The sequence below is a fragment of the Astatotilapia calliptera genome, chromosome 6, assembly GCF_900246225.1.
Source record: "Astatotilapia calliptera chromosome 6, fAstCal1.2, whole genome shotgun sequence".
Taxonomy (NCBI): Eukaryota; Metazoa; Chordata; class Actinopteri; order Cichliformes; family Cichlidae; genus Astatotilapia; species Astatotilapia calliptera.
The window spans coordinates 11801879-11828667 of NC_039307.1; the positions used below are offsets into that span (position 1 = coordinate 11801879).

At 40.5% G+C, this 26789-nt stretch overlaps 1 protein-coding gene across 10 annotated transcripts in view; it reads left to right on the top strand.

The window, feature by feature from the left end:
- add3a (adducin 3 (gamma) a) overlaps window positions 1-26789 on the top strand; it is a 97758-nt gene that overhangs the window by 50195 nt on the left and 20774 nt on the right. For 4 of the 10 annotated variants that reach the window (XM_026170322.1, XM_026170323.1, XM_026170325.1 and 1 more), the window contains one exon: window positions 17127-17371. In XM_026170322.1, coding sequence (XP_026026107.1) covers window positions 17177-17371 — 195 coding nt within the window. In that variant the 5' untranslated portion in view covers window positions 17127-17176. Of the gene's footprint in view, window positions 1-12330; window positions 12742-15711; window positions 15775-17126; window positions 17372-26789 lie in introns of those variants that run through there. The other 6 variants (XM_026170320.1, XM_026170326.1, XM_026170327.1 and 3 more) reach the window with 4 other exon arrangements.

Genomic DNA, 26789 nt, shown 5'->3' on the forward strand with positions numbered 1-26789 from the left:
TTTTCATGATACTGAAGCTATTTTCATGCTTTTGACCTAATCCTGCAGGCTTTTATGTGAGAACTTGAATATGTGATGTAGTCGCACTGACCATTAAACACACTGTATCTGCCAGTTCTGTAGAACCAAGTCTGTGTTATAGCAGATTATTGGAATGTGTACGCGACAAGGTGGTGCAAAGGTTAGGGATGTTGCCTCATAGGAAAAAGCCGCGTTGCCTCGTTTATATTATGAGTGTCGTCCCAAATTATTGGGGAAATCTGCAACATAGCATACTACGGATATGTGGAGGAGCCAAACAATGTATCCCCGTATGAGCTTAACCGTGTGCTTCATCAGAGACTGGACAGTCACCCCCTAACCCTGAATTAGATAAGTTCCTCCAACACTGTCTGAACAATTGTATGTCCAAACAGCTTTATGAATAGTATAACTAAGCCTGTTTACAGCTTTGGTTTTAGAACTGTTTGTCAGACCCAAATTTCTGAACCTGAGTTTTTTTGTCTTCCATTACCAATTTTTGTAACCTTACAAAACTAGAAATGCAACATTCACACACATGTAGTAGTTGACTGTGAGCATAACCCAAGTGTAAGGTTACAAAATGGAACGCTTGCTTATAAGGTATATTGGATTTGTCAGCTGTGTTCAGTGAGTTGGGGAAAAAGGGCCACATGAGAAATTTTAACATGTAGTACGAAAAGGCAGCTGCATCCTTGAGTTAATCATTTAAATGAAATGTGAACCCTGTTCATAAGTGGCCATAGTGCGCTGATGGAGCTGAACCTGTGTACCGAGACTCGGTGAGTGCTGTGATTTGAATCCTAAGCAGGGGCCATTTATTTAAAAAAGGAAAAAAACAAAACAAAAAACTTTCTAAAGTGAATTTTGTTTTGAAGGCAGCAGAATCGGACAGTCCAAACAGTTTTGCCAGTCCCACTCAATCAGGCATTGATGCCAGCGAAAGCTTTGAGAAAATGTCAAGTAATTCACACCAAAACTAATTCAGTGCACAGCTTGTGTTGTGTAGCCATGGAGCAATTCAGAGCGCTCTGCTGTTTAGCCTGTGCCCAACTATAAAGGCAGTGTCTGGCGGTGAGGACATACGGTAACGGTTAGCAGCTGAGACGCCCGGCCTTGGATTGTGATTGTTTGTGTGGGTGAAGCAACAGGGGCCCGTTAAAGTGTGTCTGTAACTCTGTCATTACCAGCTATAATTACAGGGTGATTAGCAGTCGTGTGTGTGTGTGTGCCTGTGTGTGTCTTGTGTTATGGATTACCTTAATTTGGCATGTGATCTGTTTTTCAGAGGAATCGTACAACAGGATCCAGATTGGGATTCATTTATTTAATGAAATAAACTTTCTTTTACACAGGAACCAGTAAAATTTGTGACTGGTTGCAACACTATTAGGATGATGCTCATCAAATGCATTATGCACCATGCATCTTATTTTTATTGTATTTCTTGTTTTGTAAATATAAGACTGTGTAGATGAAAGAGAAAAATGAAAAGCGGACCAGTGTCCTGAAAGAAGCAGCAGAAATATGATTCAACAGTTCTGATCACAACAAGAAGAATTAATGACGTTAATATAGATGAAAATATTGAAAGTCAAAATAGAAAATGTAGTCATCTCTGAAATGATATTGAAAGCAGGATTGAGTGATTTGTGCTCCGAGTCCTAGCCTTGAATTAATGTGACGGGCTTTGTATCCAGGGAGCTATTTTACTGCTACTTGTATGAGCATAAACTAAGTGAGTGGAGAGAAGAATGAAGCTTGAAGCTTTGAATGTCTTTGTCTACTTCCATGTGACATGCACCACTGCTTTCTGTGCCAAAGGTAAAAGTAGGTGAGCTTCTTTTACCGTTTTCATTCAGAGGAACTGTCTTGTGGGATGTAATACTACAAAGCACCTTTGTGTCCCTTTAAAAGTTTGTTTAAGGAGCAGGATGTTGACTTCGACGTTTTAGTTCACTGACAGTCTTTGAATAGTCATGCTACTGTGTTTGAAATAAATAAATACAGTAACTGATAAAGTGTCTGCTGAAATTCAGAAAAAAGTACCAGAAACACAACTATTAATCTATGAATTCAATTTCATTTTATTGGTCCCCCAAAAAAGTGGATTGCTCTAAAGTAGGGATTTTAACCTTGTGTTACATGGTGGGCCACATGCAGCCCCCTTTGATCCTGAGTGGGCTAGACCGGTGAAACTCCCCTTTCTGTCAGCATGAAGAGGTTTAACTAAGATCTCTTTAAAATAAGAAAAAGATGAAATTTCAGAAGTATATGTTGGTTTTTCTACATGAAGTTCTGCTGTTACAAATGAAAGAAGTGTGTCAGCATGATTTAAACTAAGAATTTAAAGACGGTTTCTGTTAATTCACAGAAAAACACTCATTTCTATAGTAGATTGTGGGGAAAAACAGGAATTGTCGTGCTACTTAATTACTGTGCTACAGGTGGGACATCCAGGAAGTGGGTAAGCTGTTTATCAGGAGGAAAAGCTGTAAGATTTAAAATAAAATCAAAAGTCCAAAATATATGCCGCCCTCCTAATTTTCCAGGCTGATTATCACCCCAGGCCCTTATGTCTAAATAATTCACAGATTTTACATGATACATAGAAGTCAACATCCTACATTGACATAATTTCCCTAGGGATTAATAAAGTATTCTGGTTCTGATTCTGAGTTTGAGTGCGGTACTGCAGTTGGATGCCACTGTTGAAAGATCTCAGTTTGTAGAATTTATTCCAAGATATTTTACAAGGAAGTGTTATTATTGAAAATTGGAGACCTTGAATTCCGCAACCTGAGGTGACAAAGTGGGGAAATGAATGCTGAGGCAACCGGTGTGTAAAAGTCGCCAACGCTGTGCTGACTCAATCACTGCAGAGTTTCAAACCTACTCTCGCATTAACATCAGCATAAAAACTGTGGGCCGAGAGCCTCATGTCATAAACTTTTATGGCTTAACGGCTCCTGTAATGCATATGCAGGTCAGTACTTTTATCCATATAGTGTACGTGGAAGCTCAGACTACATTCCATCCATTCATTCTCTTCCACTTATTCTTATCAGCGTCATGGGAACCTGGAGCCCATCCTAGCTACCATAGGGCCAGACTACACCCTGGACAAGGAGGTGACTATATTAATATTTTTTTTTTTCTCCTGCAGTGTGGATTCGAGGTGTGCATGGCATTTTGTTGTCAACAAGGAAGGGAAGATTTTCATGTGTGTGGATTTGAGGTAATCTGATATTCTGTGACTGTTAAGAGTGACGACAGTACACGGGAATGATTATTACAAGCGTAGAAACCCCAGAAATATTAAAGAGAGATAAAGACTGCATGCAAAGATATTACAATGCAGCTGGGAACTTATCACCTGTGCTTGTCACAGGTGTTACCAACATTGTTAAACACTGTAAATCTCGGCTAAATTCAAACTCAAAAGTAGTTAAAGACTCTTTTAGATTTCAATGCAGATGCCAGAAATGCTGAGACATAGAAATATGATGCGGCGTTGTTTACCAAGGTTAACTGAAGTATTTCCAGTGAAACAAGAGTCACTTTAAATTTAAACATGAGCTTTGGTTAGAAATAAGGACAGCTGAGCATTATAAAGTAAAGGAGGAAATTACCTCCTTGTTCACAGTAGCTAAAGTGGCCATAACAACGTTTTTGTTTTTACGGTCAATTCATTGTGCAAGTCGCTGATATGATACGATCTTTTTCAGTTAAAGTCAAATGTTTTGCAGATGACTCACGCAGTTCATCTTGACTGATCGCCTGTGAGCCGAGATGTTATCTTATCTGTGTGTTTAAATTTCCTCCAAACACTGAAGCTCCTAAGCACTCGTGCTGTTCTGCCGTCGACCTGAAATAGCACATTTGACAGAGGGTGATGCCTGGGCGGTGACTTCCCATTGTTGCTTCTAGGCCACGTTTTATCTCTGTCAATGGAGGAAACAAACTCCTTAAAATACACACACAGGCCCGCTGCTTCCTTGCTCACCCTCTCTGCCTCCACAGAAGTTTATTGTCTCTACCTGAACCTTGAGGGAGAAGCAGGCTTCCCTGTTCACGCTCGAGTAGGTTCATGCATTGGTCTGTGTGCGTGTATTTCTTCTCTGTGCTAAATAACACAGCTGCTCAGACAGGCACAGCTTTGTTACCAGCGAGGGCTCCAGGAAGTGAATCTGAATGTGTCTCTTTATTTTAAACATTAGCTCTGCTCTTAATGCCTATTTACCCTTCAAACAGGGATTAGTGACTACTTATTATGACTCCTATACAAGTGTAAAACTAGACTAGAGTCGCGTAAACATGTGTGTGAGCGATAACTTTATGGGATTGTGTGTGTGTGTTTGGACACTGGTGACATAGTTTTGTCAAAAGTCTGTGATTCCGGTTTTAATTGGTTGTGGTTGCTTTGAATAAGTGAAGACGTGAGATTAATGACCGGAATTTGCAGTTTGTGTCATCCTGCTGTTTGGACTTGTTTGTCAAAATGTTTCCCTTCAAGAGGAGTATCTGATGTTGCATAGGAGCTGGCAACTGTGAAGCAGTTTTGATGTTGTCCTGTGAATTTATACTTCCTTTAAGGAATAAACTTGAACTTCCTGACATGTGGGCAAATGGCATTTGAAGTAAGGTCAGGGGTTTTTCCTTATAACCATTAACTGTCTTATTATGTTAAGAAATCCACATCCATCCTTTTCCCTTTGAGGAGTCTCCACATTAGTCTGTTTCTATTTTATTGTGTGTGCGTGTGGTGTCCTTTTTTTTCCTTTTCCCCTGGTCATGAGTTCAAATGTTTATATATTCCCTGGTAGTTAACATCAGTGAAAGTGCCCTATTGCTCCTCTCCTCTTACTGCTCGCCGTTTGGTGGGAAATGCTGACAGAACGCTGATAGCAGGGCTTTGGCTGTAAATGGATACCAGCAAGCATTCAGCCCAGCAAACTGTCGGGCCCTCTCCTCTGTTGTGCTCCGTTTTTGTCCACGGCTTATCGCAGGATTCAAGGAGTGGATGACTTCAACAAAAAATGTAGGATTACTTGAGTACTGTAGTGTGCAAAGGACTCATTAATCTTTAAAGTTAATAACAGTTGTGTGGAGTGTGTTAGAGCACTAAGCGTTCTTTTAGATGTATAGGATTAGTGCAGCTTTGTTTGTCATGTCTCACATGACTGAACCAGGGGAAATAACAGTAATTTTGGTGTCCACACAGCCATAATTAGCTGTTGTTCAGAGACTAGCCTGCTCTCATCACCCAGTGAGATATGTTGTTGATTGGGCAGCATCTTGAGACGGTCCCACCTGGATGGTGCTCTCATTTGTACTCAGTGAAATGGCAAAACAAAAGCTGTTTTCACACATGCACTGCAGCCCTGAACTTTGTTACCGGGTGGAACTGCATGTAAGAACACAAACGTCCAAACTGTATAAAACTGTCTTTAAGATGCCAGTTCCATGGTACAAAGTCTGTGTGATATCCAGACTCTCCTTTAGAGCATTATCCAGGCAGCACCATGATCTAAATAAGAGATTTCTAAAAGTGAGTCTCCTCCTCACGTGAGCAAAAGCAACTTGAAATTTCCCAACCCGGCTCTCCCAAAAATGTCCAGAGATCCATTCAGACCTTTGACACGCCTTTCTGTAATTTACTGTAAATTCAGAAATCTGGCTAGACTTGGTGCGCAAATCTGAACTGTATGGATACAAATGATTAGATACCCATGCACGCCTGTCTGCTAATGACCAAGAAAGCATCGACAGACTGACTACCCAGCATTCTGTCTGAATGACAGAAAGCTGATAACAGATTGTTGGAGTCAGTAGTCACGTCTGAAAAGTTTATCTTATGGTTTTGTAGTTAATCTTTAATAGTTTTATATTGTGTTAAAACTCTTTCAGATACTCTCAGTTTTACTATTAAAATAACTTAAACTGCTCAAAACGTAAGCGTGTCTCTATCTGTACTACACTGTTATCTTTATACAGTTAACTGTTTGGGGTTTTGTGTGAAAGTGGCTTTATTCAACAATGTGCACAGAGCTTTTTTTCACAGAGTCAGCTGTCTGCGTGCGTCCGTGTGTGTGGAGTTTGTAAAAGTGCTGAGTGATGCACCGACTTCCAGAAGGAGGGGTTGAGAGGGATCAGTCTCCTTTCTGTGCCAGTCTATACTTGGCATATTTACCGCACTGCAGAAGAGAATGCTGTCTAGACACAGGTCTTGGTAGTGTGAATATAACTAATATTTTACCAACTGGAGCTGTTAGTATAGAGTAACACCATACAGGATAGAGTGCAAGGAAATCAACTGATTGTAGTGTGATCCTTCATAAGTTATTATGATCTTTAGTTGATCTTTAAGTGGTTTCTTCAGATGTGATTTGCGAAAAGCAGGTTTTTTGTCCGTTGCATATTCTTCTAGCGAAAGTGCTGCAGTGTGACAAAAATCTTGCTTGTATAGAATTATGCCTATAACAGATTATAAATGGATAATACACTTGTATTAAAGGATTTACAGCTGTGTACAGAGATGCCCAAGCTGATTTTGCTGCACTATTGTTGCAGTGTTACTTTCTCTTGACTCGGATTGCTATATAGGTGTTTATTACTCTTAAGCACTTTCTTTTAGATGAGCCGTGAAGGATTATCCTCAATCTCAAATAAAAGGTCCCCTCCAGCTGCTGCATACCAATAAAGGTATTTTCTGTAAGCATTCTTCATGTTTTCTCACAGATCAGCATTGCAAAAATGTCCCCAGAGTGCATTGTTGTTCTTCTTTCTGTAGAAGACAGTTTGTTCGGGAAAAGAAATTGTTAGTCGTGTGATGGCTGCTTGTTTGTTGGTGTAGGCCAGCTGCAGCCAGTTGAGCAAACACTCCAGGGATTTCTTCCACATGTATTTGATGCCATTTAAGGGAATCTGCCTATTATTACATGGCCAGTGGCAACCAGACTGTGTGAGGAATATGTATCAAAGGGGTGGGCAATTAATTTTCCCATGGGATCACATGAGAAACTGGGATTGTTGTGAACTGTCAAGCAGAATTGAGTTCAATAAACTGGATTCATTTTTGGTCAGTTTTAATTTTATCCCTGTATAAACTGCTCCTGGCAAGAGTAGATGCCAGGTTTTAACAATTTGAATAAGTGTGTTCGGTTTAAGTCTGGTTTAAATCTGAGGTGGAAATTCAAAGGAGAGCAGACAGGTAATCCTCGCTGAAAGGTAATCTCTATATGGATTTGTTAAACTTCGTCACTGAGACAATGTTTGTTCACATATGAAGGTAGATTTGAGAGTGAGAATGAGAGAGGAAAAAACAAAAAAATAACCTTTGTAGAGGTGTAGAGTTGGATCACGTTAACAATCCATTAAAATTTGGCTTGCATCCACCAAGATCCAGAGTCATCTTAATCATTTGTTGACCGAAATTTGACAAAAGGCCTTGAGAAAACCCTCTGGTGTGTATTGTTAACAAATGCTAAATGTATAAAGATTTAAAATATAATTTCCCATTTGACCTCTGACCTTTCCTTCAAGGGCACTGGATTGACCTGAAAAGTCAAAGTGATGATAATGCTATATAAAGGTATTTAAAAAAACATGTTAGTCACTGCTATTGTTTGAATTGACAATACAGACATATAAGCCACTTTTCCATAAGTACCAACTCGGATTGATTGGTTTTCTATTATCATCCAGTACTACCTAATGTGTGAAGTTGTTGTTATAGCAACACGTCCAGCGACGTAATTAATATGCGACATGAACGTTATAACAAAGGGTTTTTGTTTTGTTTTTTTCCCCTAGCCATTTCTGTCATTGCCGGGTTTTTAAAAAAAAAAAGAAAAAAAAGAAAGTTGTTTGTTTTCGTTTATGTTGCTAGGCAGTTCCTGTTGCCTAGCCACCGCAACAGTAGCGGCTACAGTTGTAATGTTCGAAGGAAATGCATAAAATCTTAATTTTATGTTTGACTTTTATCTGAGTAAATTGTATTTTTTCATCTGCATGTGATGTATCTGGGACAGCCAACACCACAGCCATGTGCTTAGTCCTTTTAGCCACCAACGATGCTAACTTTAGCTAATAAACAAGCTCGTGTGACTCGTCTCATTTTATTTTGAAGGTACAACTATGACAGAATTTACATTTACATACACTTTATATACTCAGTGGAAGAATTTAACTCTGGTGTCTCAAATATTCCATGTCAGTTAAAATCATATCGTTTGTACCTGTGAGTGTCTCACAGACAAATAATAATTGATGCGACCACCGTCTGAAAGCTTTAGTTACTGCATATTTAAGCTTTTATGTTTCAGATAAAATGCAAGGCAAACTGATGTAGCAAATATTCTTTAATTGGATGACAAATTGTACAATATAATTTTCTTAAAATGTTAAAAATAACAGATCATTAAAGAGGCTGATCTTTTTGGGTCAAATAGGAAAGGGATGATACAGAAACATGACAGCCTTATAAAATACTTACTCTTTATGAATGTATAACTTGTATTGAATGACAAGAAAAGGATTTGTCTTCTTCTAATGGAAAAGGGGCTGTGGGGAATGAAACATGGGGATTCCTTCATAAAATGTCTTCTCGTTAAAACTGTCCATAAAATTCAACTTTCTTTTGTAAATGTTGTCAATACAAACAAATGATACTGATATATGGGTATTCTAAATATCACAATATAGTTTGCATTCAAATATCATGTCACATTTGACCTCTGACGCTCTCATTCAAGTTAACCCCAAAATGCATTATATCTTTAAAGAAAACTCCTCCTTGCTTTCACAGTGTTGCTTGCATAACATGTACTTATTAGGATTTTTGTTTAAATCCTATTTTCCCATGGACCTTATGGTCTGGTACAATCAATGCGCCGGATGTTGCTCACAGGCCATACCATGCCCAGGTCTGACCTATCTCATACTCTCCACTGTTGTTGAAAAGATGGAATGAACGATAAGCTGTTGACTCCATTTATGCTTGTGCTGGTGCAATTAGTGTTCATTATTATGTGGTGTTTTCCCACTGTTTTATATGCAGTGCCAGCCAATGGAAACAAAACACTGGGACTTGTTTCCTTCATGGATCCCCACTTTTTTGTGGTCAGGTTCTTTCTTTCTTTTTTTTCTTTTTTTTTTTTTTTATTCTTCCTCTTTTTCTTTTTTCTGAAGAAAAAGAAAAAAACTTATTTTTCTACTTCTTTGTTCATTCCTTTGTGACCTAAAGTAGTCGGAAATACGCAGGAAGAATCAAGGGTCCTGAACAGGCCAATCACAGTTGTTGCGGGCTACGTCAGCACGGTGTGTACTTGCATTTCTAGGGTGGTGCAAATCAAGTTACGGTGTAGGATTTCAGACAGGTGTGCGACTATGACGTACGTATGATGGTAGATTTCCCGGTAAAGGGTAATTCCCCAGTGAAAATAACAAATAGCACATGTCACCTTTGGTTTTAAATTCAACAATAACTTGAGATGCTTGGAATGTATTACAGTCTTACACACAAGTACTATTAACTTGTATACATTTAGCACATTAAAATTCTTGCCTGGGTTCTTTATTAAGCACATTTATTTGTTGTGCGACCTGAACAAGCATCACATTTTCACCACTTTGTGTTGTAGGCAAAAATTGAGCTTTAAAATGAAGTCGGATGTAAACTCAGGAGGAAATTCTGATGTCACAAAATAATGCAGGGCTTTGATAAAGTTATCTTGTGGCAATTTTCCAGCTGTGAGATATCAAATGGGTGTGGCTTGGCGTCTGTTGCAGCAGTGTTATCACCGTTACTCTTGCAGGAACCTAAACAAAAACTCCATATCATCTAAGCCATCAGGCGATCACAACAAATGTGTACTATAGCCCTTTGTTATCTAGGGCTCTCATGAAGGAAATTTCATGACATTTTGCGTAATGTGTGAGTTTTGTTATGATAGTGACACACTTTTGCAGGACTCAACTGGTACTTGACGTGCCATTACTGTACCTTGCAACTTGTGCTGCTTTGTTGAAAGTTGAATGAAAATGGTTATGATGCTTAACAAATTAATGTTATCATTTGTTTATATTAATTGGATAACAACATGTTAAGTGTAGTGACTTGTAGATTAAGACTGTCTCAGTGTTTCCACGTGTAATCCCTGAATGATGATGTGAAGATCAGGGCTCTGTGGGGGCCATGCCATCTGTTGCAGGTCTTGTTCTTATCTTGAGGATGTCCTTATGACCCTGTTGTGTGCTTTGGGTCACTGTTGTGCTTCTGAATGACAACTTCCTGAAAGTGTTGTTGAAAGATCACAGTCTAAATACCTAAAGTGCCTAGAAATAGTTTCTTTATATTATTCATATTTTAGGACTTTAGCTTCAAATGCATGTCTTCATTTAACTATACCTGATGCTGAGTCTCTCAGCTTATCTGCATCATCACTATGTACATTCTTACAAGGTTAAATCCAGAGTATGTGTAAAGCATCCATATGTAAATTTGCATTTGATGTGAAGCGTTGATCTTTTAAAAGCAAACATTAGAATGAATGACCTGGCTGACAAGTTGTTGACATCTTGGTTGCCTGGATTGTTTGTTTGTCTTCTGCATGGATAGCTTGTGAATTGGACTGTATTCAACTATTGCAAGGGGAAATGTGTGCCATGTGTTTCTCTGGTGGTTAAGTCATCTGTGGCTTAGCTTATTCCCCACTGGGGGGTTGAGTTTGTGGTCTGTCTTTTGCAGTTGTAGAGACTTAGTCTATTTCCTGCTTTGATTGCTCAATAGGTACAGAGCCGGAAGATGCTCCTTCAGCTGGAGACTGTGCTAATGTTCCCACTGTATAGCCTGTTAACGTGTACCGAAAGGCAACATTCGCCTGTTTTCTTTTCCCTTTAAGACACTTCTGTTTATCATTCTGCTAATCACTTTACGTCCAAATGCTTAGCAGTTGTTTTAAGGCCAGATTTTATATTTTGTTCAAGTTCATAATCTGTATTGGTTTGCCATTTTGTTAATTGTACCTTTTGTGGCCAACCATCATATCAGTGTCTTCAATGGACAATACAGGCAACCCTGACAGTCTGATAGCGACCAAACAAATCACAAAAATGTTAGTTTTTTTCGGTTTTAGGGTTTTTTTTGGGTGGACCACCATATACCTCTTTGTGACCAGTTTCATGTAACGACAGCAGTTAACTTTCAGCAACCACCCACCAACTCATTCAGTCTCCAACTGGTCTCTAGGCTTGTGTGATTGGAGTCTGTTAAAGAGTCTGCAAGATGTCTGACAGTGTTAATATGAGAATAATGTAGGGAAGAGTTGATGAATTCGTAAAAAGTGTATGGGTGTATTGTGAACTTCCTTTTGCATTCTTAGTGCACACAGCACCCACTTTTTAAAACTCAAAACACACTATCTGATGTAGTGTACAACCTTTCACAGCGTCCTAACCTGATTTTCGTCACATTGTTTGGAGTTCATGCATGAAAAACAGCTTTGGTGATAAAGAGAGACGGAAAACCAGAGGACACATTTTTCATATTCCTCACCAGCATAGAGTGAAGAAAGAGAAAATGCTTTGAGTGCTTTTGAGCAAGTTTAGGGAGTGTAGAAATACAAGATGTCGTCATGGCTTCAAAAATGGCTTTAGAGATACAATGAACAGCAACAAGTATGAGAAAAATGTATAGGCGAAGTGAGTAGGGCCACAGACTTGCAGAGAGCTGTCATGTGACAGATGTATTGACAGACGGGTGACTGAATTATGGCATTAAATGATACTTTTTAACAATGTTCTTTTGTAAGGCTGTTGGTATTTGATTTTATCAGAGAGCCAGATAGCATTGATTCAATGGGGCAGAAGTGACAGTGAAAGCCGAGCAGTTTCTGCTGCAGCAGGTTGTGCGGCTGCAGTTATGCTGCTTCCAGCCAAACTAATAAACACTGACCTTTAGTACAGTCGCCCAGCGAGGGGGGAAGGACAGCAGTGGGTGTGAATGAGAGACATAAAAAGAAAGCGAGCGAGAGCGGCTAGTGGAATGTGAGGGATGTGAATGGATCAAAGAAAAAAAGAGAGGAAGAAAAAGGCTAGACTAGATGGAGAGAGAGAGAGGGAGAGAGAAGGCAGTGGAGGAGGGGAGGTGTGATTAGTGTGTGAGCCTGAGCTCTGATTGGTCAAAAAGCCTGTATGTATGCCTTTGCCTGATTTTGTGTGTGTGTGTGTGTGTGTGTGTGTGTGTGTGTGTTTTTTAGCCAGTGGGCGGGGGATTAAGCTTGCATCACGTGGTCGCTTTAGCTTCTTTTCCACACAAACACACGCCCCCATTCACTGAGGGCACGCACATACACAGATCCTCTCACATACACACTCACAGCTGTTGATACTTCTCTATCTGATGAACGCTGGAGCAGCCAAGACGGGGAGACTGTAAGAATCTGGGAGAATCTGCTGTCTGCTGGCAGCTTCACCGAGGAGCATTTATATGGAAAATCTGCAGGGACGCGTGGACAGACTGGTTTTCTGATCGCCGCCTGGTTATTCGTATCCCGCTCTTTCTCTCGTCTCTCCCGGCTTCTTTCTGGGACTCACTGGTGGAATTTGTGCACGGGCACCAAGCAGCAGTGAAAAACAGAGACATGTGTTTTGCCTCAGCTGCCTACTACTACTCCCCATTCTCTCCCATTCACTGACCACGTAGGAAATAAACACAAGGTTGGTTGTGCTTGCATTATATTTGTGTGTCGGCTGCTTGTGTCAGTACACCTGTTTGCATATTTTGTATGTATTCCCTCTGTTGTATGGACGGATGTTTTTGTTTCATTCATCCGACTTGGGATCTGTTTTCTGCTCCCACTAGAACCCGGGGCATGACTCCAAAGGTTACTATCCAAAAAAACGATTGGCAATTTTAGGGGAATTCCATGTCAGTGTGGCTGCCAGGGCGCTCAGGCATATAGACCTCTGCACTGTAAACACGTCTGGCAATAATAGTGCACTGAGTGTGAGCACCAGAGAAGATTAGCTCTGTGAAGGAAGATAGCAGGGAGTGTTTTAGAATCCTTACAGATGAAGTATAGAGAGAAACATATTAGACTGAATATATTTGCAAGTTAAAATGCATTCACAGTCACTAGTCGTTGCTCTAAATCAAGATTTCATAAGAAACCATCAGCTTAAACTGATAGCCAGGCATTACCCTGTGTCATGGGTAACGCTTGCTGCTGGCACAGTGATGGATTCAAGAGGAGCTTTCCTCATCTCATAGCAAAGCCGCTGGAGGATCATGTAAGCTGCTGAGCTTTTGGCTCAAACATTGTCCTTCAGTTTCACTGCTAGAGCTCTCACGCAGGCGTGTTTGGACAGGGAACGCACCTACTTGTCTCTGTGTGTTTGGGTGTGTGCATTAGCAAAGTTTACGCTACAGGTCACTGTGTGCATGTGTGTTCGCGCTGCTTTTTGCAGCACTCGGGGATATAATTAGCGGCGCACAGATTCTTTCCTGGTATTGTTGTTATTAGGGTTGTAACACAGCCCAAAAGGCAGTTTGTCTATTTTTAGAGGTGGCAGAGATGTAGGCAGGCTTGCTTTTGAAGTCCATCTGCCCCAGCACGATAAAGACAGTAGCTGCATGCATGTGTGTGAGTGGAGAGCCCGGGCAGTGTCACTCGGCATTTTAGGGAGTTTTTGTGACTACATATGTTTACTCATGGCTTCTTGCTTTACTCCTGCCTTTCTAGCAAGTTTGCGTATTGTATACGACGAAACATCAGAGTGAGATGGATAAAAGTGAAACAGAGCAGAGTTAAAGGACTGGAGAGAGGTCTGTGTAGGCTTCTAGATTAGCCAGCTGTCATCAGATGAAGATGGAGAGTTATGCCTTGTCTCAGGCACTTGCTCTCCATTTTCAAATGTCAGAAGTATTAGTGTGTAATGGATGAGTCCTCTGTCTTAGAGATAAACATCGAGTTCCAGTAATGGAGGCTGTCCACAGAACCAATTCAAATACAAGGAAGTGGTCAGTTGAACTGCAGCGAAAAGTCACAAACATGTACGCATCCTTAATTGTCCTTTTTTCTCGTCTATCTCTTCTCTGCAGCAAATATTTTCATACTACACATAAATAAGATTTTACATTAGGATGTAACGAACTGTAAAGAGTTGCTTTGATGTATTTTGGCCGAATAAGATATTTCAAGTCATTCTTTTAGCACTTTAAGTTACTTTCTGTCATTTTATACATGAAATAACTTATTAAATACAGTTGTATTGTACAGTTGGTTTTTATGCCTGACCTCTTATTCTTACCTGATAGTTAAGGCCAAGCTCAATTTTAACTCGCTGCATTTGTTATCTAACTAACTAAAGTCACATTGAGCATTCTGTGGTTCGTAGCAGTGATTCGTGGCACTGTTTTATAAATGGGAACTTTTTCATGGACAGCTTACCCTCAGATGAAAACATGTTGTCTGTTGGTGCTTCTAAACGTGCAGATGGGAGGAAAAGGAGGAAAAAGAGGAAGGGTCACTAAAGGTCTTGAGGTTGTGCTGACCTCGGGTGCTGCAGTCACAGTCTAGTGCACATCAGTAAACACAGCCCACCTCATTTATCAGCCATAGAATTGTGAAGTTTACATCGACTGCAATAATAGCGTTATCACGCAATGCCACACTTTAATGGCCATTGCCTTTGTAAATTCCAGTCTTTCACTGAACAAAGCTCAGTATAAACTGGCATCTTCAGTGGGCTGCATTCAAAAAGTGTAAGCATCTGTCATCGAGCATGAAATTAAGATTATAAATGTTGCTGGTGTAATGTGAGGATCGGGTTTCATTCTTACTCGGATTAATTGTGCATTCTCTCAAATGCGCACACACACACACACACACACACACAACCACCCCCACTGCTCCAAAAACGTCGATTCCTCTGGATCTGAACAGACTGAGATGATTCGAGATGAGGACAATGATCTATTGACAGAGACTGGGGGAGGTGGGGGTGGGGTGGTGGAAGTTCATGCTGGGGACTGCTGAAGTTGTGACAGAGCAGGGATGGGGTGGTGTATTCATGCATGTGAGTGTGAGTGGGGGGTTGGGGGAGTCGTTTTATTTTGGTGAAACTACAGCTGTTGCATTCAGCCATGCAGAGATTCCAGTCAGCAAACTTTATGCGTGAGCTTCTACTGTCAATCACACCGTCCTTAAATGCATTTCTTATTTACACGTCTGTCAAGTTTCTCCCACGTGGTATTCCTCAGAATACCTGCAGTCGAAGATATAGGAAAAGCTGTGGATATAAAGCACGAAACAGGACAGCACAGCAAATGCATCTTTATACAAGTCTTTATATCAAAGTCCTGCTCTCAAAACCTTTTGTCTTGGGCTTTTGTTGATCAGGCCTGTGTAAAGTTGTTCAGCAAGCAAAACAGTGCGGGCAGGAGGATGAATTCAATATCATGTTACATAACTCTGTGCTGCCCAGCTGCCTTCAGTTAAAGAGGATTTTACTTTTTGGGAGGCTTTTATTTGTTTTTATAGTATAAATCAGAGCTATGGCAGGGAGATCAGGCAGACAAAGAGTGGTTTCCTGAGTCCTGGATTCTTAGAGGTAAAGACATATAGGAAATACTGATGTTTAATGGATATTTGAGTAAACACACAAATGGAGTGTTTTTTATTTCAGCCTCGGGGTTCAGGCTTCTTCCTGAAGAGAGAGAGAAAAACCATAAATCAGTCACACGCCAATGTGAGTGATGAGTAAGGAAAATATTGGTTAATTTGTCATCCATGTGTGAGGAGTTCGTTAAACTTTGTTTTGTGTGTGACTCTCGTCTAATCTCAACCACAGTTTTAATTGGCGTTTGACCTGAATGAGTGGCTTAGTGGCATGTGTCAATCTAAATCACCGCTCAAACCCTGCTGTTTCTTATAGTGTTAAGCTAAGATGACAACGCTGAATTGAAATACAGGAGGACTCTGTGCTGGCACAGGAACCTATACATTTTAATTCTGGTGCTGTCAGATGACTACTGCATTTTAAAAAAAAAAAAAAGAAAAAAAAACTTTCTATTTCCTTGAACTTTTTTTTTTTGCTGTCATTCCTCTGTTGTCCAAGCCAAGACACCATCTGGTAGCCATCCCATAAGCTCCGCCTCTTCATGATACACCAGCATCTTACTATTTGGCACTGTAACTGCAGCTGCGTATGCTAACAAGGGCTCCTGGAAGATGCAGTGTTTATTTATTTTAAATCTCTGCTTGCATTTTGTTTTTTAATCTTTTGTATTAGTATTTTTGTTTTGACTTTATTGGCTTTGACTCTTGGCCTGAAAGCAAAGCGCTGAAGTCATTTTCTATTGTTGCATTTACCAATTCCTGCATCCTGCAAAATGCTTGTCATGCCAGTTGACCTGAGAATGAACAGTGGGAGTAAACCACCTCAGCAGTCAAGGTCTTGGATGTCAAAACAAAATTCCTCCCGCCCCCATTTGTATGCTTTGTTAGTTGATCTGTCAGTGTGACCTAACCAAGACCTACATGTAGTCGTGACTCAGCAAGCGAATGACATGAACTGCAGGATAGAACTTTTATTTCCATCAAACCGAAGAGTAGCACCTCTATGGTATAGAGATAACAGGGACTTCCTTTTCCTGTTTATGATACACCTCCGTGTGTTTTCATCTGATAAAAGAGCGGTGGTAGGCATGCCATTTTCTTACTCATCATTGGTCTCGTTTATGCTACGTGCCTTTAGCTAATTTTAAACATGACTGTTTGTTGGCATTCAACTAACTTTCATTGAAAAATATTCATGTTTAAGAGCGACAAAAGTATAAATCCTGTGATCGATACATGGCACATTTCAGCTTTTGCATTTTTCCTTACAGGCTAATCTGACTTAGATCTTGATGCCCTTTTTATTTGCATGCTACACCTTTTCCTGGTATATTACCACCCTTCATTTTACGTGCATAAAAACCACAAACACCCTGAACAAATATTCTTTTAATTTAAATGTTAAACTCTCCTTGCTTGCCTTTTTTTTTAAAAAATTGCTTCATATGTGTCATGTAACATGTCAACCTTTCTGCTTTTCAGGTGACAGTCAGAGTGGCAGCTGTAGAGCAAGCAAGTGAGGTGAAACAGGCATGAGTGCGGACAGCCATCAGGGGGTGGTGACCACCCCTCCTCCGCCTGGTGGAGGTACTAAGGAGCGCTACTTCGACCGTGTCGACGTGAATGATCCGGAGTACATCAGGGCCAGGAACATGTCTCCCGACCTCCGACAGGACTTCAACGTTTTGGAGCAGAAGAAACGTGTCACACAGATACTACAGAGCCCCGTAAGTTAAGAGAAAAACACATCATTTTGTTTCTTTTTAAACACGTAAATGTCAATGTTAGTGACCCCTTGGTGCAAATTTAGAGACTGAGCAAACAATTTTTAACACGTTGAGGTTTTAAAGACATCACTAGTGTACATTTGCCTACTGGGGGATACTGCCTAAAGGGGAGCAACCTCTAGATGGATAGACAGAGCTTATTAATCCCACTCCGAGGAAGTGTATATGTTAAAACACAAAAGATATGTCACAGAGTTTTTTTGTATGTACAAAAAGTGCAGTGTGACTAATAATAGATACACTGAATATTTTCTTTTATTAGGTATTTATCTTATATAGGGTATTGTAGTGTGCAGCCTCCACTGTCTCATACAGGTGATAGGTGGTGTTGTCCGTGAAGGTTATTAGCTCGGGTAACATCCTTGTCTCACAAATAACCTCTGTGGAGTCGAGGAAACAGAGCCGGCCTTATTCACCAGTTTATTGAGTCGTTTCTGGTCCTGCTTCATGTTGCCACCTACTTGGCAGACAACTAGATAAAAGACTGCAGAAGCCATAGCTGTGTCGTAAAGGACCTGCACACCCCAGAAGACCTCAGCCTGCACAGAAGATGGAGCCAACATTGGCCCTTCTTGTACAGAGCTTGAGTGTTTTCCAAGCAGTTCAACTGTATCAACCAACACCTTAAGTGGCTGAATCCTCCTTTTACACAGTGCAGGGCAAATGTGGTAAGCAGCCCATTGACGGATATTTTTGAAACGGATAATACATTTCGGGTTGCTAACTTGCTGATGGGCCTGATTATGGAGCATCATGGTTACAAACAATGTTTGTAGTCGAGGAAGCTTTAAGCTGCAGGATTGGAGAATCTACCGACTGGCAAAAAAGCCTATCTTTGTGGGATTTATATGCCCTGCTCATATCTGCATTGTTCTTTATATTCCACGTTTTCAGATTTCTTGAATGCATTGGCTATTAGTCTCCAACTATAAACATGAAAGTAGATGTCAGCCTATTCATATTTCTGTGCCCCCTGATAAATGAGCTGTCTGTTTTACCTGTTTGGTGCTTGCTGGAACTTCCTCTTGCCTCCCACAACTGTGAACAAGATAAACAGATGTATTAAATGTCTAATACTTTGCCAAAAAAGAGTAATGTTTTTTTTCCTCCAATTTAATGGAGAACTTGTTTAAGCAAAGCAAAGGTTTCACCTCACTGACTAAATGTTTGTGTAATCGGTTCCCTTTTTTCTCCTTTGTGTCAGTTATTATTCCCTAATCAAGGGGTTTCAAAATAAGTTACAGCAGTGAATGCATCACATGTGCTTGTGCGTTCATGCTTCCCTTGGTATTATGACACCGACTAAAGAATCACAGCAGTCAGCAGCTGGCTTTGCTCAAGCTTTAATATAACCACAAGCTGCCACACCCTCTTTCAAACTTACCGTTGAATCTCTTCAAGTGCCCTCCCACTAAGAGCACTCATGTTAGGTCAGGTTTTTTAAAGTAAACAACTCCTTGACAAAAATCTTAGCAAAGACAACTAATGTTATCCGATTTCCTTTCCTTGGAGGTCTGAATTCTTAAGAGTTACTGTTTTATGGTGCAGTTAGATGTTTGAGCCTCCTGGCAATCGCACACTCGATTTTTATTTTTATTTTATTATTTAAAATAATCGTTCATTGTTCTGGAAAGGTAAAGCACCGTGATATCTTATCTGTGCTGCATTTTATTGTTGGCGCCAACTTCAAAATGTAGGGTGAAGATTGTGCAACACAAGGAAACATTCAAAAAGTTCAGAATCACAGAAAGAAGTCGTCTTTTTTTAGCTCTATTTTGCACGCATATATTATTTTGTGGATTTTTGAGCATAAAATTTGTTTGCAAAAATATCCCAACCGTCCTTATTGAGAAAACGCAAGTTCTTGTAAAGACAACACACTGTTGTCCTATCTTGCTATTTGTATTGTGCCCTTTGAACAGTTGCATCACTCTGTGTGGAGATTTTACAACAGGGCCTTTCAGCCTGCACACTGGCGTTATTTACTTTGCGATATTGACTCAAGGCTGGTCTTTAGCTGAAATGTTTCACACTGTTTACGAGGGGACGCAGGTGCAAGGTGTGTACATGTGTCAGTATGCATTTGTACTTGGGATTACTTTAAAGTAACAAATACACTTATTAAAGAGTATGCACAGCAGCAGGCTGTGACAAATCAGCAGGCACAGACAAATGATAAGGCTGGGGACAGGATAAAGTTCGACGTTACACATGCAATGAATGATGCAGATGCAAAACAACCTTCTAGAGAAGGAGAGTGATTGTGTACAATCCAGGAAGTGTCTATGTGCGTGATCAACTCTGGGTAGTAACAGCTTGGTGGTTTGACCCGTACTTTTTTTTTTTTTTTTAAACTTTAAATTTGATCTACATTCTGCACATGCTCAGAGTGGTTTTCTTGGCGTGCCGTATTTTGTGCCAGATGTCTGGAAGGGCAGTATCGCTGCTCCTGATCCAGGTTTCCACTTGATCCTCTGCTGGTATCATGTGTGTGTCAGAGAGAGAGCGGGAGTACCGCAAGTAAGCTGTAGGAGAGAAAATGACTGTCTACTTAAAACAGGGCCCTTAAATGCAGACAGTTTGCTGCAGGGCGTTCTTGATCCAGAGCTGAATGGCTCAGGCCTTTTTGTGCTATGTCTCTAACTTCACTGCTGATACAGACGCACTGATTTAGATTACTGAATTAATGGCAGAGGAGGTCGGTGAGAGAGCTGCCTGACATTATAACACCAGTGCAAGCAAAACTAAACTTTCCAAACTAAAGGAATCTACCACGTTGACATGTATTTTCAACATGTCTATAAATGCTTAATTATAATTTTCAGCTATTTTTCTCATGTGGACATTTTTACACCAAATACTTTTTAGTATCAATCTTGAAAAGACATATTTTTTCCACTTGTAATAATTTTTATTATTTAACATCTGAACATCGCAGGTTACCCTTCACTATTATTTGCAACTGCATCTAACTGTGTGTGTATGTACTTGTAGCTTTGCCTGTGTGCTACAGTGGTATGTCTGTATGGTATTCCTGCTTTATGTGGTTTTGAATTTGAGCCAAATAGCTTTCAGTCAGCAGTGACAGGTGGTTCCCTTTGGCTTATATAGTGTTTGCAGCCCGTACACGAAGACAGTTAGTCTCAGTGCTTCTTTATTCATATTCAGCCGTAACAACAATAAGAAGTGTGTGTGTGTGTGTGTGGCACCAGCTGGACACAGGCTTATCTCCATTTCTGTCTTCCTTCTTTCTCAGTTTGCACTTTTTCATTCAACTACAGCAACCAGCTGTATATACTTTTTTTTCTTTTTTTGCTTTCCTCATTTCTCTCTCCATTTTTCTTTCTCTATTTGTTTTCATTCCAGTGTTATGGGTCTAGTGGCGGCTCCAGATTACATGTTTGTATTGCTCCAATGGCAGGTTGTATTTAAAGCTGGACGAATATAGACTAGGCAGGTCTGAATCAACTCAGCTGACTTGATCCACTTGCCTCATTCATTCAGCTGTGTTTACATTTAAAGTCTAAAGTCAAACCTTGAGCTGTTCAACATATCCAGCTATCTACTGTAGAGCTACAACTGTGATTTTTGCTTGTGTGCAACAATGACGGGCATACCAGCAGTGTGACAAAACGGAGATGGCTGAAAAATAATGACTCGTCCTGTTGATGTGATGACGTTATATTTAAAGCACTTAAAGAGAGACACGGCCAGGTTTCGCCAGTAGCCTTAAGATAAACAGTAGAACATGTTTTTCCGCTATAGAACTTCTTGTTATTGTGTGTGTCAATCGTCTGAAGAGGGAATTGAAAAGGAAGATCTTTCTACTTTCTACTGTTTTTTGATGATTTTTGATGAGTGTTTTCTGTGACATGCAATGATTAGAATTTTGTCGAGGTGGCCTTTGAGCCTTGGGGTGGTTTTTCTGTTATGTATGTTTGCAAGGAGGATTTTGGCTAAAAATCCACGCTTCATTTTGTCATGGCAGTAAAGCCTCTGTGTTTCCCTCTAACTGCTGAGAACTAGGTTGACGGGACTTGATTTGCCACTGTTGGTCCAAAAGGTTAAAATGCCATCAGAATGAGATTAAATCAGACCAAATTGAATTGGAGTTGTGCCTTCACACGCTGCTTCCGTTTTCATCGTCATTGCCCGTCTTGTTTTCTCTTGTGTTAATACCCCCCCCCCCCCCCTTCATCTTCCCCCCACTTCTCCACTTCTCTCCATCTTGTGGCACAGACTGTTCATCACCTGCAGAAATGATTTACTGATGCCAAGCGGTAAATTTACTCAGCCGTATTTGCACTTGTCCTGTGGTTTGCAGAGGAAGTACAATCCCCCTGCATGCACTTTCCAGAAAACACAAGTGGATAATTTATGGTGCTTTAGGTTCTGCTGAGAACCCCCTCGTGTGAAGCAAATGTCATGCCTGCTCTCATTTACGTTTTTTTTCCCCTTTTCTTGTTGTAGTCCTGAAGGTCTCATTTGATAGAACATTAGTGGCTGAACTCACTCCAGAGACTCTTTTAAAAACCACCGCCTTTCCTCTCAGAGCCAGATCTTGGCGGCTGTGTTTCAGTTTGGCATTTCACAGGATCTTTTAGGTCTTGAACTTCCAGCCGTGAAGCAGCGCCCTCAGGATAACAGAGCAACACGCTGAAGTGTTACATCCACTTTGTGTAACCTCAAAAAGAGAGAAAAAAATCCACTGGGTATAATCAAGTTTCTCCATATGGCAGCTTAAATCAATATATATATTTTTTCATTTAGAATCAGAGATAGAAATGCTCTAGTCAACATCCAAATTACCATGAAATAGCTGCATGATACTATTTAAAACTAGAGATGCACCACTAATAGTGACCTTATGACGCTAAATAAAAGTCGACATATATTAAAAGATTCCACTTCTATAGTTATATTCTTCAGCTAGAGTAGCTTTGCATGATTCAACTCTTAGTCCATCCCCTGTCTAAAACGAACTGTTTTGGCTCCATTCTCTTTAAGGGCACCTTCTTTTTAACCCAGCTGGCTTCTGATTGGCTGCCCCTTGTAAACATAGGATTGGACTGCTGTGTTCAGAGCCAGAGACTATGCAAAATCTGTTTGCTCTAAATGCTCGGTTCCAAACTGAAGACCGAGCTTTGGTTTTCAAATAAATTTGTGAAAATATGGTTGTATGGCCCTTTAAATAAAGTTTCTTGGAATAAAGTTGGTCTAGAACACAGGTGTCGAACTCCAGGCCTCGAGGGCCGGTGTCCTGCAGGTTTTAGATGTGTCCTTGATCCAACACAGCTGATTAAAATGGCTAAATGACCTCCCCAACATGTCTTGAAGTTCTCCAGAGGCCTGGTAATGAACTAATCATTTAATTCAGGTGTGTTGACCCAGGGTAATATCTAAAACCTGCAGGATACCGGCCCTCGAGGCCTGGAGTTCGACACCCCTGGTCTAGAACGTCTTTATGTGAACATTACTGCAAGGGGTTCGATATTGTGTGGCGTTGTACTTTCAGGTGAGTGATGATGTGCTCCAGGATATGTTCTGAGATGGCAGTTTATGTATTATGAAAGAAGCTGGATTGGGTACAAAAATTGTTATCAGCAGATCTTTTTAATGCACAAAAAGACACTCAAACACTATTGATGGTTGTTTTCATACATCGATAAACCACCTTGTTAGATTGCAGTCACTAGAATGCATTTCCTCTTCCCAATGTTTATTTCGCTGTCTGTAAAGTGTATCATCCTAGAAGACAGTAAGGGGTTTATGTCGAGTACGTGAGAGAGATGTTGCTGCCGTTGCTGTTGGGGACAAATTCTACTGGTGCAGGCTCAGAGGTTAGATGAGGAGGAATCAATAGCATTGGTGAGCTTGCAGGCAGGCAGCTGTATGCTTTGTAACACTGTCACGTTGGTGGCTTGAAGGAAAAGTATTGTGCTGACATAACTGTAGAGGCTATGTCTGAAATTACAGGCCTCACCTGGCCTGTGCTTTTCTTTTCTTTTTCTTTTTTTTAGATAGATGCAGTTTATTACCAGCAACCCTGAAATTGCAGGTCATTGTGTTCCTTCAGTTTGGCTGTAATGCAAGGCTTTTTATTTTTTCAAGGTGAACGTAAACCTAACCTGTGACGGTAAATGATCCCAAGATAGTTTGTAGAAGACACTACATTACTTGAAACTTAATGTTCATCTTTTAAAGTTTAAAGCAGTAACCTGTTTCATATTGCACTCAGTTAAACTGTGTTGCAATGACTCATAGAAAACTGTAATTTTACATGAAGACATGAGCTGTGTGTGTGTGTGTGTGTGTGTGTGTGTGTGTGTGTGTGTGTGTGTGTGTGTGTGTGTGTGTGTGTGGGAATGGTGAAACTATCGGGAGCAACACAGATTTCTTTGATGAGCACAAGCACAGACGTGCAAGGTCGACTTTGCTCCAACACTCTCATTAAAAAGTCCCGTCTGTCTTTTCCACAGGATGACATCAACGGTTTAAACGTCACCTGCATCTGCAACACCAGTTTTAACAGAAACGGTGGAATAGCACCAAAAATATCTTTCTCTACTGGTCTAATCACACAAGACCACACAAGAACATGGTTCAGTCAATCAGCTCAAATATGTGCATGAAAAAGCTCGATATCAGCCAACTGTAATATAAAATAAATGCTAAATTAACATAACATAGACTGGATTCTAAAGATCTGAAACTCCATTTGTGTTTTCCTACAGATACTCAGTTTGATTTTTCGTTGTTTTTTTGTTGTTTTTTTTAATATTCACCACCCTCAGGCTTTTACCCTTCCACTGAGAAACTGGCCAAGCTCCAGCCCTCATGTCGACTTAACATTCTCAGCAGCGCTGCAGTTCAATTTTGAAAGATTGGCTGTTGGCATTTTGGAGCAGCCATGAAAACACCTCCTCATTTCTCTGATTGGATCGTTTTGTTTTGTTTTTCCTCCAGTAAGTGGAGAGACTTGATTAGCCTGGTTGTCTGTTGGTGAGTTTGGTTCACCAAACTCACCTGACACCCATCCCCCACATGTCAAGGTTGTCAAGGTGGAAACTGTATTTAAACGATGAGCAGGTAGAGCACTGTGGCTAAAAGGGAAACTTGACATGTGACGGTCATTTAGTTGTTGTGGAGATGTGGAGGTTTTGCTGAATATTAATGATACGATCCACTTTTTGGTCCCTGGATTATTCTGTGGGAACCTAATCCCTGCTGTCATAATCTTCTTGGGAATGGCGAAACATAAATTGTAGAGCAGATGCCTGTGTGTGTGCGCGCGCGTGTGTGTGTGTTGCTATGCCCATGTGTTTTCTGCCACTTGATTGGCACAAATGTTTGCCATTTGAATCCATGTACTGAACAGGTAATTGTGCTTGTGTTGTAAATCTAAAGCAACACAAGAACCATGACTGAACCATGTTCTTTTGGGATGACATTTTTCTTTTAACAATGAATAGCGTGTGGTTCTGTGGTTTCTTTGTGGTTCCAGTAAGCTCTATGAAGCTATTCAGCTTGTTATTTTGTTTTCTGGGTCTGCAACTCTCTCACATCTCTCTTGTTTCATCTTGCTCATTGCCTTGGTCTACATTGCTGAACATGGTGGCGCATTCAGCTACTGAAGAGTCACACGGAAACTGGTTGACAAATTAAAGGAAAAACCAAAGTCCTTAACTCCTACAGTGTGTTGATCTAGCAGCTCTGTCATGAGAGGCATTTTGCTGGAATGTTTTGTGTCTGCCAGTCCCTGTAGAGAAAAATCATGTTCCTGGAAATCATTGCAGTGTTGGAATGATCAACTTTACTCTTTGAAAGAACTGTATCCTGTTAGAAGTGGTCTCAAGGGACATGGATGGATTTGATGATCAAGAAATGATGCCAATCGTATTCTCTGCCTTTAAGCTGTGTTCGCAGTGAAATGTTGACCAGGGATCAGAGAACGTGAATTATATTCTGTAACTTTAAGTGACTACAGGAGAAATGACCCAAAGTGGGCTGGAGATGAGATAAACTTTACTCAACTTCCAGGCAAGCGATGGAAGCAACTATCAATGAGAGCGCAGGAAACAGCTGATTAATAAATGACCTGGTAATAAATATGTTAGTGTTACCTAGGCAACTGGAGACAAGTGACTGCAAAATGGAATGAGTGAATTCCAAGGTGGAAGAATATTTATAGTCAATAGAGTTAAACGCTGTAGCTTTTTTGATTGCACTTGATACTACTTTCCCTTTCATTTGTTATGCATCTTGTATCCCTCAGCACTTAATGAGAAAAGGTCAGAAATGCAGTATACTGGACTTATTATCAGCGTAGTGTCCAGGCCCACAACTCTGGTGGGTATGTGCTAAGTGTTTAAATAGCTAAATGTTAGCCACTTCTAAGGAACGGTAGAATGTCAATGTCAAAGGTTTAACTGTACCAAATGATGGGATTTCTGCTCATGTTATGTCATCAGTTTCACAAGAACAACTAGTGACAAGCTCGCAGTTTGAGATTAGAGAGAACTTTTAGGCACAGACTGAACTTTGTAGTTGAGTCGGGAACACGGATTCTGCCGCAGTGATACGTTTCTGAGTCACGGCTCTAATTTACTGTAGGTTTAGTACAGTGACTTTAATGTCAGTCTGATTGCACAACAGTCTCCGAAACACTGACACCCAGAACAACAGCAACTTAAAACAAAGAAGACCCACCACTGTCAGACATCCGCAGCAGACCAGTTGCTCCAGCAACCTCACCACCAGGGATGGAGGAATGTCTGGCTGTAGTTCAGAACCAGCAGTGTCCTGACGCAGGGGGTTGATCCACATTTAACGACAAAACATTCGCATAACACTAATGGACTCATCCCAGTGTGGTGACTGAAGGGCAAAAGAGGAAGTTAAGTGTCAGTGATGTTTTTGTGCACTAATGCAGCTCCACTGGGAGTGTGTGGACTGTTGCATAAGTACTGAAATAAAGGTATCAATATTGGATGTTTTCCTACTGGAGGCTTCATTGCTCGGAAAAAGGGTTTGTGGATTCATTCAGCTTTCTTGCGGTGCTCTTTTCTTTCCAGAAGTTTCCATCACTGGTGTTAAGTTTCAATCAGGACTTTAAAGAGGCTTCATAGTGTTTTTGTTATTGTCAGTGATGATGGCAAGTTCAATTGGAGACAAAACTAAAGATTTTAATGATTTACCTGATAGACGGAAATGTAAAGGTGTATGAGATGAATAGATGATGAAAACAACTAATTGATCTGGACAGATGTGTTTAGAAGAGACTCTGTGTTAAATGGCACATAAACACTAAGAAGGAATAGAAGTCAGTAAAGATGTGTCAAACACTTATGATCTTTTG